The sequence below is a fragment of the Oncorhynchus masou genome, chromosome 12 (assembly GCF_036934945.1).
Source record: "Oncorhynchus masou masou isolate Uvic2021 chromosome 12, UVic_Omas_1.1, whole genome shotgun sequence".
In the NCBI taxonomy this organism is placed as follows: domain Eukaryota; kingdom Metazoa; phylum Chordata; class Actinopteri; order Salmoniformes; family Salmonidae; genus Oncorhynchus; species Oncorhynchus masou.
The window spans coordinates 77,056,242-77,069,437 of NC_088223.1; the positions used below are offsets into that span (position 1 = coordinate 77,056,242).

Sequence of the window (13,196 nt, forward strand, 5' to 3'; positions counted from 1 at the left end):
AATCCAAATACAGTACTTTGACTTTTACTCAAGTAGTATTTTACTGGGCAACTTTCACTTGAGTCATTGTCTTTTAAGGTATATTTACTTTTACTCAAGTATGACAATTGGGTACTTTTTCCAATAATGGAATAGACTAATAGTTATTAAAAGTGCTGTTAAGCCATGGCAGCACTTACATGGTTTTCAAGGGCACGTTGAAGCTCACAACCTGGAGTAAACACTGAGACAACATCGTGTGGTGCTTGTGTGTTTGCTGGGTAGTAAGGTAAATATGATATTCAAAGTCTAACTGTCCAACAATGAAGGAGGAAAAAAGTTATTATTAGCAGTAAGAGCAATAGCAAGAATCAAGTGATGATCACGCACGCAGCAAACTGAGAGATCCATTGGAAGAAAAAACTAAAAGAAAAGGGAAAAGATAACATTTGTGAATTTTATTTCTCGTCAGCTCCATGTTTCTCACTTTCGCTGTAGACCAAAAGCACCAGGGCCTTTGGGCTACACAATCTCACATTGTTTGTTTCTGAAGGGGTCAATGGGTGAACAGAATTAGGCGTCCAGGTCAAAACGTGTCTCTTCATCCATCTCATTGGCCTCTATTGCATATTACATCAACGGTTAAAACAAATAAACAGTTCCAGCATGACAATGCACATTACTTAAATACTGAGCCCCTGAGGCCATAATACTGTTTCCAACAACCATCTATACCACTGACAGTCTCTTATAGGCATACCAGCACACATTGTACTATCTTTTTCTAAATGCATTTCATAGGTTTGTATTCCACCTGGAAACAATTTTTTCCTTCACTTTAGCAACCACTTTGGATATGTTCAACCAGATGCTTTCCTTTCATTCTGTAAAAACTTAAATGGACGTTTCTATGGCTTGAAAGAAACCCAACCCAACCCCAGATGTGCCTGACCATCAGAGATGGTCTCAATTTAAACATTTGTAACAACACATTGGAATTTAAAAAAAAATCTGTTATTTTACATTTTGTTATACAGTAGAGAAATTTAGAGATTTGTGAATTACATTTAGGAATATCAAGTGAATCAATTTCCCTGTAAGTAATAGAAGGAGTCAAATCATTGGAATTTACCCCAAATCTGCCATCTGTACTTGTGATAGGGGGGGGGGGGAAGCAGGGACAATACCCAGTACAGTTTCTCTGTGTCTATAATCATGTCGAAACACTGACTGCATCTTTATTTCATAAAGCATCCACCTATGGGTGTGAATCATTACATTTTCTACCCCCAAAACCCAAACTCTGAAGTCATGCAGGATTGCAAGTTGGTATTGTTCCCTATTGTCATTGACAGAAACTGCTTAAAACTAGAAGCACTTCCCTTGTTCTAGCTATAAATAAACCTTGACCGCTAAGATATATACTATATTCATATATTTTATATTCAGCCATTAACTGGCTGATATAAATCCATTTTTTTATTACGATATTCATCTAAAAAATAAATAAAAGTACCTGTGCAAATATCCACAAATTGAAGTGTTCACATTTAAGACATTGGCGCCATCCAGTGGCTCATTATGGGCATGGCCCTAGGGTCCACTGGAAGGAGCTGATTCAAGTCAAAGCAAAGTGCATTGAGGTCTATATTACCTAATGCTAATATACACCACAATGTTATAGGACATAGGACTGACCCTCTTCAGGTCAATAAGTGTGTCTGTCTGTACTGTAAAGGGCGGTGAAATGTAGTGGACTAGTATTGTTCTCCCATATAGGGGATCCTGTCATGGGGCAGACAAAACAGCACAAGGAGATTCAGAAGAGATGATTCAACAACGTGTCTGTGAAGCAGATGACAGTTGTGTGTTTTTGAAAAAATAAACGACAGGAGGAGGATTGCAAAAACAAACTGACATACAGACAGCAAAAACACTTGTGATGAAGATCAAACCCTACATGATCACGTTGGTCTGACTGGTTAAATCACCATGAGCAAAAAGCCAAAACTGAGACCGAGAGCGTTAACAGTAAATAACCAAGCCGACATCTTGGTCCCTGTAGCCTACATGAACATCACAGTACATCCTTCATTCTAATCAGGAGGAGGGTGAGGAAGCCTTTTTGAGGTTCTTATTTTCCAACATTGTACTTTTACTGTATGTAGGCTTACTGTAAGAGGAGCAACATGGAAAACACAGCATCCCAGTCACATTGTCTTTATGTCTCTCTCTGTCTCTCTAAATGACTCCTCTGCGTGTCTATGCACTTCCCCTACAACCCACAGTAGCCGACTCCACATGAAAAAATACATCAATATACTATGGTAAAAATACTGTAGTATTACTATATTTATATACTATAGTATTCACTGTAGCGTTTTGCAGACTTTACTATAGTATTCAACTGTAGTGTTTTTGCAGACATGACTGTTGTGTACTGTAGTATATACTGTAGTGTTTTTGCAGACATGACTGTAGTGTACTGTAGTATATACTGTAGTGTTTTTGCAGACATGACTGTAGTGTATTGTAGTATATACTGTAGTGTTTTTGCGGACATGACTGTAGTGTACTGTAGTATATACTGTAGTGTTTTTTCAGACATGATTTACAGTTTACTATAGAGTTTACTATTGTTACATATACCAGATAGGTGCAGTGAAATGTGTTGTTTTACAGGGTCAGCCATAGTAGTATGGCACCCCTTTAGCAAATTAGGGTTAAGTACCTTGCTCAAGGGCACATTGCACAGATTTGTCACTTTGTCAGCTCATGCATTCAAACCAGCAACTTTTCGATTACTGGCCCAACGCTCTAACTGCTAGGCAACTTGCCGCCCTGAAGGAAACCAACAGGACAAACACTAAAAGAGCTAATTTTCCATAACCTGTAAGTAGGTAGGAATGAAGTCTGAACGGATACTTTAGAGCTTCTGCTCTTTTATATAACCTGTAGGAAACACAATATATGGTCTATACTTGGCATGTATGTTTCTCATTCATGGGTGGCACAAATTGCGGTACGGGGTATGGGAATGGGTGAGGTATATGCAAATGAATATTGTAGAATTACTATAGTTAGAACACTGTAGTGTTTTTTGCGGGTACTGTAGTATTTTGAGGAAATTACTGTAGTATTTACTATAGTATTCTACAGTATACTACAACATGCTATAGTACTACACATGATCAATGGATACTACAACGTAGAGTTAAGTATTCTACAAAATTCTATAGTAAGCACTACATGATCGAGGGATACTACAGTATGGAGTATAGCATTCTACAGAACACTACAATATTCTAAAGTAAGTACTACACACGATCAATGGATACTACAGTGTGGAGTATTGTATTCTACAATATACTACAAGATTATATAGTAAGAACTACACGATTGAGGGATACTACAGTGTGTAGTATAGCATTCTACAGTATACAACAAAATTATATAGTAAGTGCTACACATGATCGAGGGATACTACAGTGTGGAGTATAGTATTCTACAGTATACTACAGTTAACTACATAATTCTATAGTAAGTACTATAGTACTATATAGTAAACTGTAGCATTTTGTCATGTGGGATAGTCATCAGCAGTAGACAAAACCAGTTTGATCTGAAGTTCACCAATTTCAAAATGCTGAAGGGTGTCAGAGTAGAGGCACCAGTGTGTGTAACAGTGGAAATGGGATTGGGTGGTTTCAGTTGCCTCAGAAAAAAAAAGATTTTGATGTTCACCTTCAATGTAGTGAGATGGCTGAAGATAAATCGGCATGGCACGGAATGGAAATCAAACGAAATTGCATTGCATCGCATTGCACTGAAAGCAATATGACATTTATATATCTATATATATCTATATATATATCCATATACATATATATACATATATACATATACGACTTACTCAAATACACAGAAATAAAATATTTCAAATACTTAAATAATCATGTACTTCAAACATTGTCTGTTACAAATTTGGTTCACTAGTATGTCTGACAGCTTTTCATTTTGGCAAAGCCATGTGGCATTCAAGGGCGCAATGTTCTGCAGTGAACCGCGGTTGGATTTTCTTCCTTTCCACCACCCTTTCAGCCATAATACATTGAGTTAGGCTATTTTATGCAGAGGAAATGTGTAACTCTTTCATTACTTGAATTCAACTTTGCTGAAGAAAGGTAATATTGTGAGAAGTATGGGATGAAATGCTTAAAAACAGCGTGATATGATTATTGGTAATGACCAGTTCCAACACAGACATTGATCCCAGCCAATCAGAGGGTTAAAATAGTTCCTCAGGAAAAGGAATGTGCCAATGGAATTACTTTGGAAGGGTGTGTGCAGGAAACCAAATGTACAGGTAGCTAAAGAGGTATGAAGGTGAAAAAATAGCACTATGAACCACAGTTTTGATCTACATAGATTACGTTTTCATATTGCCGCTGATGGAGCATGATGTGTACCAAAGTGTATACTACCTGATCTTATACATTAACAAAACAGCTTATTACGGTGTGGGTTGTACAATACTACAAAACTGAAACCTATATCTGTCCAGTTTATATTTGTCATGTGCTATAAGACTTACTGAGAAAGATTCATGGTGTGTCCAAGAAAATATCCCCATCTGCTACTTTATTCTGTTGATGATATTGTAAGCGGAAAATGGATGTGAAGGTCACCATTGGCTGGTTCAAAGTGTCTGTCAACTCCTCTGTCATTGCCAATAATTCAATCCCGCCCATACCATGCACACAATGAAAGACAGAGCAACTTTTCAGGCCACTTGTCAAATCATTGAGTTAACTGTCTCCCTATTTGTGCATGTTGTCCACTGGCGACAAGTCCTTGGATAATCACTTTATCCATATTAATGTTCAAATGGGAGAAGAATGACCAAAAACACATACAGTGACACGCAGAAGACAATCAAAGACGGCGAGACACAAGAAATGTTTTCGAGAATGTTTTCGATAGTGTCGGTTCGGAGGTGGTGATGGTTAAAAACCACAATGATACCAATCATAAAAGTAATAGCCATTCTGGCTTGAGTTAACAATAAAAAATATGAAGCTGGATATCTCTCTGGTCCGGATCCAGTGGATGAAGTTAGGGGGAGGAGATGCTTGAGTCTGTGTGGCGTGGGGGTTTGGGTGGTTAGGTTGAGACTGGTGTGGAGGGGGGTAGGTCTTTAGCCACGTAAGAGACAGGAGGAAATGTATTTATCTGCAGCCCAAAGTCCCTTCATCTATTTCTCTTTCCATCCTTCTCAACCCCCATTATATTCAGAGTTTGAGGTCCTTTGAGATTTGCGTGGCGATATCCCGGAAAGCAAGCGGTGCCCCCCAGAGTCGCGTGTATCGCACCCCGTTGGAAGACTCATTGTTGGTGGTGCTGCCCCCTGTGGAGAGGTGGCACACCTCGGCCTCAAAGGCCACTTGACCACCGGCCGCCCCGTGGGTGCAGGAGAGCAGAAAGGGGCCGGCATGGTGGACCTGGCAGCCGCAACCCCGTGCCGCCTCCCGCAGAGCCAGCACCACCTCCGCCGGGTCCCGCCGCCCCCCAGGTCCCCTCAGATCCCAGCCACGTCCGACGGCCCGGGGCTCGGACGCTTTTTGATGCCCAGGTAAATGGCGACTGGAGGCCAGAAAGGGACAGAGAAGTAGGAGAAAGGACAGAGGTGTGGAAGAGTGGAGGAAAAAGGAGGAGAGAACAGCTGTTAGAGAGAAAGGGGTAGTAAATGTGGGTAAGTAGAAAAACTTGTGGCGGGTTGTTGAATCTAAACTTTAATGTCCAGTTAAGGTGTGCAAGTTTACTGTCTGAAACATGAGTTCTAGATGGGTTGACGAAGGGTTGCCGGATATACTGACCTTGTGACATATACTGACCTTGTGACCGCAGATCGGCAGATTCCCTCAGGTTCATTTGTGACCCTGCGTAGAGAACAGACACACACACACACACAGTTAAAGGGGGAATCGGAGAGGTGATTTATGGGAGATGCAGTTCCATGTCCACCAAGTACACAGTCATCATCCATCCACAATACAGTGAAGCCATTCAAAAAGAAAGAAAAATAAATCAGAGTGAGGACAAGCAAACAACAACAGCAACAAAAACCTCCAGGTGTTCATGGGTTGCATGTTTCCTCACAATATTATTATGTAAGATCTATTGACTCCTGAGTCAATGGTTTACTCATCAATTGGCGCTGATGAAGCGTTGATGAAGATTTCGTGGATTTAGTGGCTTGGAAATACGATGTCATTTCTTTTTCTTTTTTTTTTGACATTTTACCCCCTTTTTCTCCCAAATTTCATGGTATCCAATTATTAGTAATTACAACTCCCGTACGGGCTCAGGAGAGACAAAGGTCAAAAGTTATGCGTCCTCCGAGACACAACCCAACCACTTCTTTTTAACACAGTGCACATCCAACCTGGAAGCCAGACGCACCAATGTGTAGGAGGAAACACCGTGCACCTGGCGACCTTGGTTAGCGTGCATTGTGCCCGGCCCGCCACAGGAGTCCCTCCCTAACCCGGACAATGGGCCAATTGTGCATTGCCCCACGGACCTCTCAGTTGTGGCCGGCTGCAACAGAGCCTGGGTGCAAACCCAGAGTCTCTGGTGGCAGTGCGGTGGCAGTGTGGTGCAGTGCCCTGGACCACTGCACCACCTGGGAGGCCCAATGTAATTTCTAAAGGAGACAAATAATGAGTAGGAAAACCTTTTGTCATCATTGTGATGTCGTCAGATTAACTTTAGATGCAGTATAACCACAGATAGAACAAGGAGCCATATGTTTCACCAGATGTATAAATCTGAATCATCCGGTTTGAAGTTCCACTCCCCACCAAATATGGTGAGGAGAGGAAGCACCAGTGGCCGGCAGTGAATGAATATGGAGCCAGATGGAACTGGTCCAACACGCTAGTTTTCTCAGCGATTAAACATTTGATCTGAATACAGTTTGCTTTTCACAAAACAATAATCTGTTACGGACAGAGTTGACTAAGTCTTGTAGACTTTAACCTTTGCCAAAGTGGTAAAATTGGTTGTTGTTTAGAAGGAGGGCAATGGCGAATTGAGTTACTGCACACACGCAGTTCACAGAGTAGGCAATTCCTAACGGCAATATGCAAACACATGCTAGAACGCGCCAATAGGACCTCGCTAGCTCGTGCTTGGCTCTGCCCACCTCCTTGCTTGTTCTGCCCACTATGCTTAATTTGCTCCCATTGGAAACGACTGGTTGTGGTGTAACATTAGTGAGCCTCCGTTCAGATGATGTGACACGACTGGGTGACGTAAGTGCAACCCATGAATACAGGTCAGAGTATGGAGTGATATTGCTGCAATATTACCCCATATCAGAGGCCCTGACTCGCACCACAGAGTCAACTAATAAGGCTGTATCAATATACAAATATAAAAAACAACCCCATGCTTCTCATATTGTGTTTGTTCGGTGGCAACAGTGAATCTGTACTGATATGATTGTACTCCACGTCTTTCAGGGGGAGATGGGAGAATCCACAGCAGCGTAAATGTTGGTGCATTCTGTGACACCAACTGTATGTCACTATCAATTCCACCACACAACAAAGACCGTCCGCATGTCCAGGAATCAACTGTCATTCAAAATAAAACAAGGTAGATGGAGTCACAGGAAGACCTTATGCACTAGGATGGTGCCCCTGGAACAAATAATTATTTGAACGCAATCCCTTACGTATAATAAAAGGATAAATAACACTTTCATAACATATATCATAGGTGTCACTTTATGACAACTAAGACCATGTTTACTGTTTATCAGCCAATTGTCTAGCAAAACTGCCATAGCTAATTCATTGTTTGTGTCACGTTAAGTCATTGTTATGACAGTGTTATGTAGCCCTTATGATGCAGGTTTCAGGTAAAGTGTAATCCCCCAGGCATGCCAAAGGAATGAACCAAAAAGCAGTGTGAGAGAGCTATAGAATAAAGACAAGTAGGTAGACACACAGTCATGCAGATAGACAGACAAACAGGCATGCATACAGACAGACAGAGACAGACAGACAGGCCTACAGACAGACAGGTAAGGCAGACAGGCATACAGACAGGTACGGCGTAGAGACAGACAGGCCTACAGACAGACAGGTAAGGCATACATACAGACGGACATACAGACAGGCATACCGATAGGCATACAGACAGGCATAGACAGACAGGCATACAGACAGGCATACAGATGGGTATACAGACAGGTATACAGACATGCATGTAGAGAGGCATATAGACAGGCATATAGACAGACAGACAGACCGACAGACAGGCATACAGACAAGTAAGTACTAGGCACATGGGAAGTTAGAGAAAGGAAGTCATACAGACAGACAGGTCAGTAAGACATAGACAGACAGACAGGTATGTACAGACAGAAACAAAGGTATGTAACAGAAAGGTAAACAGATAGGTACAGTACCAGTCAAAAGTTTGGACACATTGTAGAATAATAGTGAAGACATCAAAACTATGAAATAATGGAATAAATGGATTAATGTAGTAACCAAAATTAATGTAGTAACCAAAAAAAGTCTAAACCAAATCAAAATATATTTCATATTTGAGATTCTTCAAAGTAGCCACGCTTTGCCTGATGACAGATTTGCACACTCTTGGCATTCTCTCAACCAGCTTCATGAGGTAATCACCTGGAATACATTTCAATTAACAGGTGTGCCTTGTTAAAAGTTAACAAGGTAGGGGTGTTATAGGTAGGAGTGTTGTGACAAGGTAGGGGCGGTATACAGAAGATAGCCCTATTTGGTAATGCAAGAACAGCTCAAATAAACAAAGACAAGCGACAGTCCATCATTACAGCCAATTACAGCCAATTCGGAAAATTTCAATTTCAAGTGCAGTCGCAAAAGCGCTATCATGAGGATTACCACAGGAAAAGATGACCCAGAGTTACCTCTGCTGCAGAGGATAAGTTCATTAGAGTTAACTGCACCTCAGATTGCAGCCCAAATGAATGCTCCACAGAGTTCAAGTAACAGACACATCTCAACATCAACTGTTCAGAGGAGACTGTGTGAATCAGGCCATCATGGTCGAATTGCTGCAAAGAAACTATTACTAAAGGACACCATAAGAAGAAGAGACTTGCTTTGGCCAAGAAACACGAGCAATGGACATTACACCGGTGGAAATCTGTCCTTTGTTCTGATTTTTGGTTCCAACCACCATGTCTTTGTGAGACGCAGAGTAGGTGAACGGAATATCTCCCTATGTGTGGTTCCCACTGTGAAGCTTTGAGGAGGAGGTGTGATGGTGTGGGGTGCTTTGCTGGTAACACTGTCTGTGATTTATTTTGAATTCAAGGCACACTTAACCAGCATGGCTACCACAGCATACTGCAGCGATACGCCATCCCATCTGTTTTGCGCTTAATGGGACTATCATTTGTTTTTCAACAGGACAATGACCCAACATACCTCCAGGCTGTGTAAGGGATATTTGACCAAGAAGCAGAGTGATGGAGTGCTGCATCAGATGACCTGGCCTACACAATCACCCGACCTCAACCCAATTGAGATGGTTTGGGATGGGTTCGACCGCAGATTGAAGGGACAAGTGCTAAGCATATATGGGAACTCCTTCAAGACTGTTGGAAAAGCTTTCCTCATGAACCTGGTTGACAGAATGCCAAGAGCGTGCAAAGCTGTCATCAAGGCAAAGGGTGGCTACTTTAAGGAATCTTTGTTTATATTTTGACTTTTTTGGTTACAACATGATTCAATATGTGTTATTACATAGTTTTGAGTAGGTGTGTCCAAACTTTTGACTGGTACTGTAAGTAAACAGGAATGCAGTCACACACACACACACACACACACACACACACACACACACACACACACACACACACACACACACACACACACACACACACACACACACACACACACACACCGTTAGTATGTCCAGAAGGCAGGCAGGCAGGCAGGCAAGCAGGCCGACAGAGAGAAGCTAGAGACATGGGAACTTACTAACTGCTTTTGATCCCTGGGGAAGGGTACAACCCGAGACTGATTTGTTTGAGCCCTGGCGCTTAGAGGGTTCTAGATTGACCCTGATATAAGGAGAGGAAGAGCAACAGAGAGAGATAGAAAAAGAAATAGGAGAGGAAGGGGAGAAAGAGAAAATAATTGAATCATGGCCAAAGGAATGGTGGATAACAGCGCAGCTGTAGCTGATTGGCATGGAGGAAGCATATGTTTCATTACATTACATATATGTGATTATACTGTATATTATAGCTGATTCCAGGGATAGCTGGGTAAGCTCTGTTTCCAATGTCAGGGCCCAGGGCTGTGGTCTGTAACTTTGTGTAACAAATTCAGTTAGTGTGCCTACCTCCCCCGTTTCCCCTTCTAAACACAACCCTGGTCCACAACTACCTGCTTGTGAGTTTGGAGGCAGGTGTTACGGAGGTGACTACTATTATTCACTAAGGTGATTGTCCCCTGCATTTGGAGGCAAGCGTTACTGAGGTGAGTGTTGCGGAGGTAAACAATTACCTGCGCATGAGTATGGGGGCAGGTGTTACGGAGGTGACTACTACAATTCACTAAGGTTATGGAGGTGACTGTTACGGAGGTGACTGTCACAGAGGTGACCATTATAGAGGTGACCGTTACAGAGGTGACCGCTTACCTGCGTGTGAGTTTGGAGGTGAGCTTGGTGAAGAGGTTGGAGGTGGCACGGCTGCGGGCGTGCGGCAGGGGACTTGCATCATGGTGGGACAGAGTGGGGGAGGTGGGTGGGGCCGAGTAGACGGGCGGGCCCCGGTCTCTCAGCTGGCCTCCGTGGAAGGTGCTTCGAATGGTGGAGCCCCGTGTCAGACGACAGCGCTCGCTAGAGGAGGAGGAGGCCCCGGCCCCAGAGATGCTCAGGGTGGAGGGGGATGTGGGGGGCAGGCGGTGGGACAGGGAGCTGGATCAGAGAGACAATTCGAATTAGACAAATGTTACTGTCCACACTAAGTGGAAACTTGTTTTCGGCTTCACAATAACATGGTTGACAAAAAACAACACTAGAAACGGTGTGCCAGGTAGCCTAGCAGTTAGAGAGGTGATCCAGCAGCCAGAGGGTTACCAGTTCAAATCCCGGGTCCAACAGGAGAAATCTGTCGGAAGTGACCTGGCAGGAAATGGGAAGTGATCTGGCAACCAACTGGAGAATTGCTGGTATCAAATCCTAGATGCCATTTCCTGCCGTTGTCCCCTTCAGCAAGGCACTCAACCCCCCACAACAACAACTCCCCGGGCACTCAGTCTGGCAGCCCCCTGCACATATCCAAAAGCCTGTGTGTGTGTGTGTCTTTTGAATGAGTTGGGTTAAAGGAGAAGTTTTGCTTTTAACAATCAAATCTCAATTTTTTATGTAAATTAAATGTTATAGATGGTAATGAGCTTGAAGCTATAAATAGAATCCCGGATCCGGGATTGCTCGACGCAAGAAGTTAAGTTACAGCTGGCCCAAAATAGAGCGGCACGTTTTGTTCTTAATTGTAATCAGAGGGCTGATATAAATACTATGCATGCCGGTCTCTCTTGGCTAAGAGTTGAGGAGAGACTAACTGCATCACTTCTTTTTATAAAAACATTAATGTGTTGAAAATCCCAAATTGTTTGCATAGTCAACATACACACAGCTCTGACACTCACACTTATCCCACCAGATATGCCACCAGGGTTCTTTTCACAGTCCCCAAATCCAGAACAAATTCAAGAAAGCATATAGTATTATATAGAGTCCTAGTTGTATGGAACTTCCTTCCATTTCATATTGCTCAAATAAACAGCAAACCTGGTTTCAAAAAACAGAAAGCAACACCTCGCGGTGCAACGCCTCTCCCCTATTTGACCGAGATAGTTTGTGTGTATGCATTGATATGAAGGCTACGTGTGCCTTTTTAAAACATTTATGCAGTTCTGTCTTTGAGCTGTTCTTGTCTGTTGATGATGTGTATTATGTAATTCTTTATTATGTTTCATGTTTTGTGTGGACCCCAAGAAGAAAAGCTGCTGCTTTAGCAACAGCTAATGGGGATCCTATTAAATACCAAATACCAAACAGGACAATGAATCAACACACCTCCAGGCTGTGTAAGGGCTATTTGACCAAGGAGAGTGATGGAGTGCTGCGTCAGATGACCTGGCCTCTACAATCACCTGACCTCAAACAACTTGAAATTGTTTGGGATGAGTTGGACAGCAGAGTGAAGGAAAAGCAGCCAACAAGTGCTCAGCATATGTGGGAACTCATTCAAAACTGTTGGAAAAGCATTCCAGGTGAAGCTAGTTGAGAAAATGCCAAGAGTGTGCAAAGCTGTTATTAAAGCACGTTTGTTGTTGTTGAAAGCTGTCAAACGCCGAAACTGAAACCTGAACTAAAGACCTCGATTTAAAAGCTGACAGTGTTTTTATATACTTTAATTTTATGTTGAATTCTGCAGTTCTGTTGTGCAAAATTGCTGTGAGCGCTGCTATCTGTCCCGGGATCCTGCCAGATTCCATACAGGGGGAGAGATGCGAAAGCCCAGCTAGCCTTGCTGGCTCGGCGGCTCAAATGGAGACCGCTATTGAACGTTTCCAAGGTTGCAGGAGCTGAGTTTACATTGCTTTGTTCCGGGACAATGTGGACCACGTTGACTTTCAATGTAGCAACTGCTTGCTTGCAGAGGACTACAGGAGCGAAGTAACTACTCTTAGCAAGCAAGAAGAAAACCTACATAAGCTAATGGGGAACCCATGCCCACCTACTATTTATTTTTCTTCCACCCCAGTAGCCGGTTGCCGCTCTGGACGGGTGGAAGATGAACTGCCGTGTCGGCTCCCCACAGCCGACTGGCAGGTGCTAGGCAGGGTTCCATCACCGAAGGCCGAAAGGGTCTCCCCCTTCCCTGGAGAACAGAGCTGATCTCCACCCAACCAACCAGCCATGGAGGTACGTCACTCGCCGTGGAAGTGGCAACGGGGGTCTTCATGGAGATGTTGAGGCGGGAACTGACACAGACCAGAAACAGCTTTGCCGCCTTGGATCCAGAGGTTCTCGCGCCTTCGTCTGTGGTGGCTTCCCAATCACACAGATGCTAGGAGCTGACACTGTCATAGTCCATTTTTATTTTTTATTTCACCTTTATTTAACCAGGT

At 43.0% G+C, this 13,196-nt stretch overlaps 1 protein-coding gene across 11 annotated transcripts in view; it reads right to left on the reverse strand.

Annotated features, from left to right (window-relative positions):
- Positions 1-422: 422 nt before the first annotated feature.
- Positions 423-13,196, reverse strand: part of LOC135550843 (MAP/microtubule affinity-regulating kinase 4-like) — a 57,750-nt gene continuing 44,976 nt past the window's right edge. For 2 of the 11 annotated variants that reach the window (XM_064982001.1, XM_064982000.1), the window contains exons 15-18: positions 10,696-10,974; positions 10,029-10,111; positions 5,874-5,918; positions 5,468-5,622 (exon numbers count right to left, since the gene is read on the reverse strand). In XM_064982001.1, coding sequence (XP_064838073.1) covers positions 5,558-5,622; positions 5,874-5,918; positions 10,029-10,111; positions 10,696-10,974 — 472 coding nt within the window. In that variant the 3' untranslated portion in view covers positions 5,468-5,557. Of the gene's footprint in view, positions 5,919-10,024; positions 10,112-10,695; positions 10,975-13,196 lie in introns of all 11 variants that reach the window. The other 9 variants (XM_064981998.1, XM_064981997.1, XM_064981995.1 and 6 more) reach the window with 6 other exon arrangements.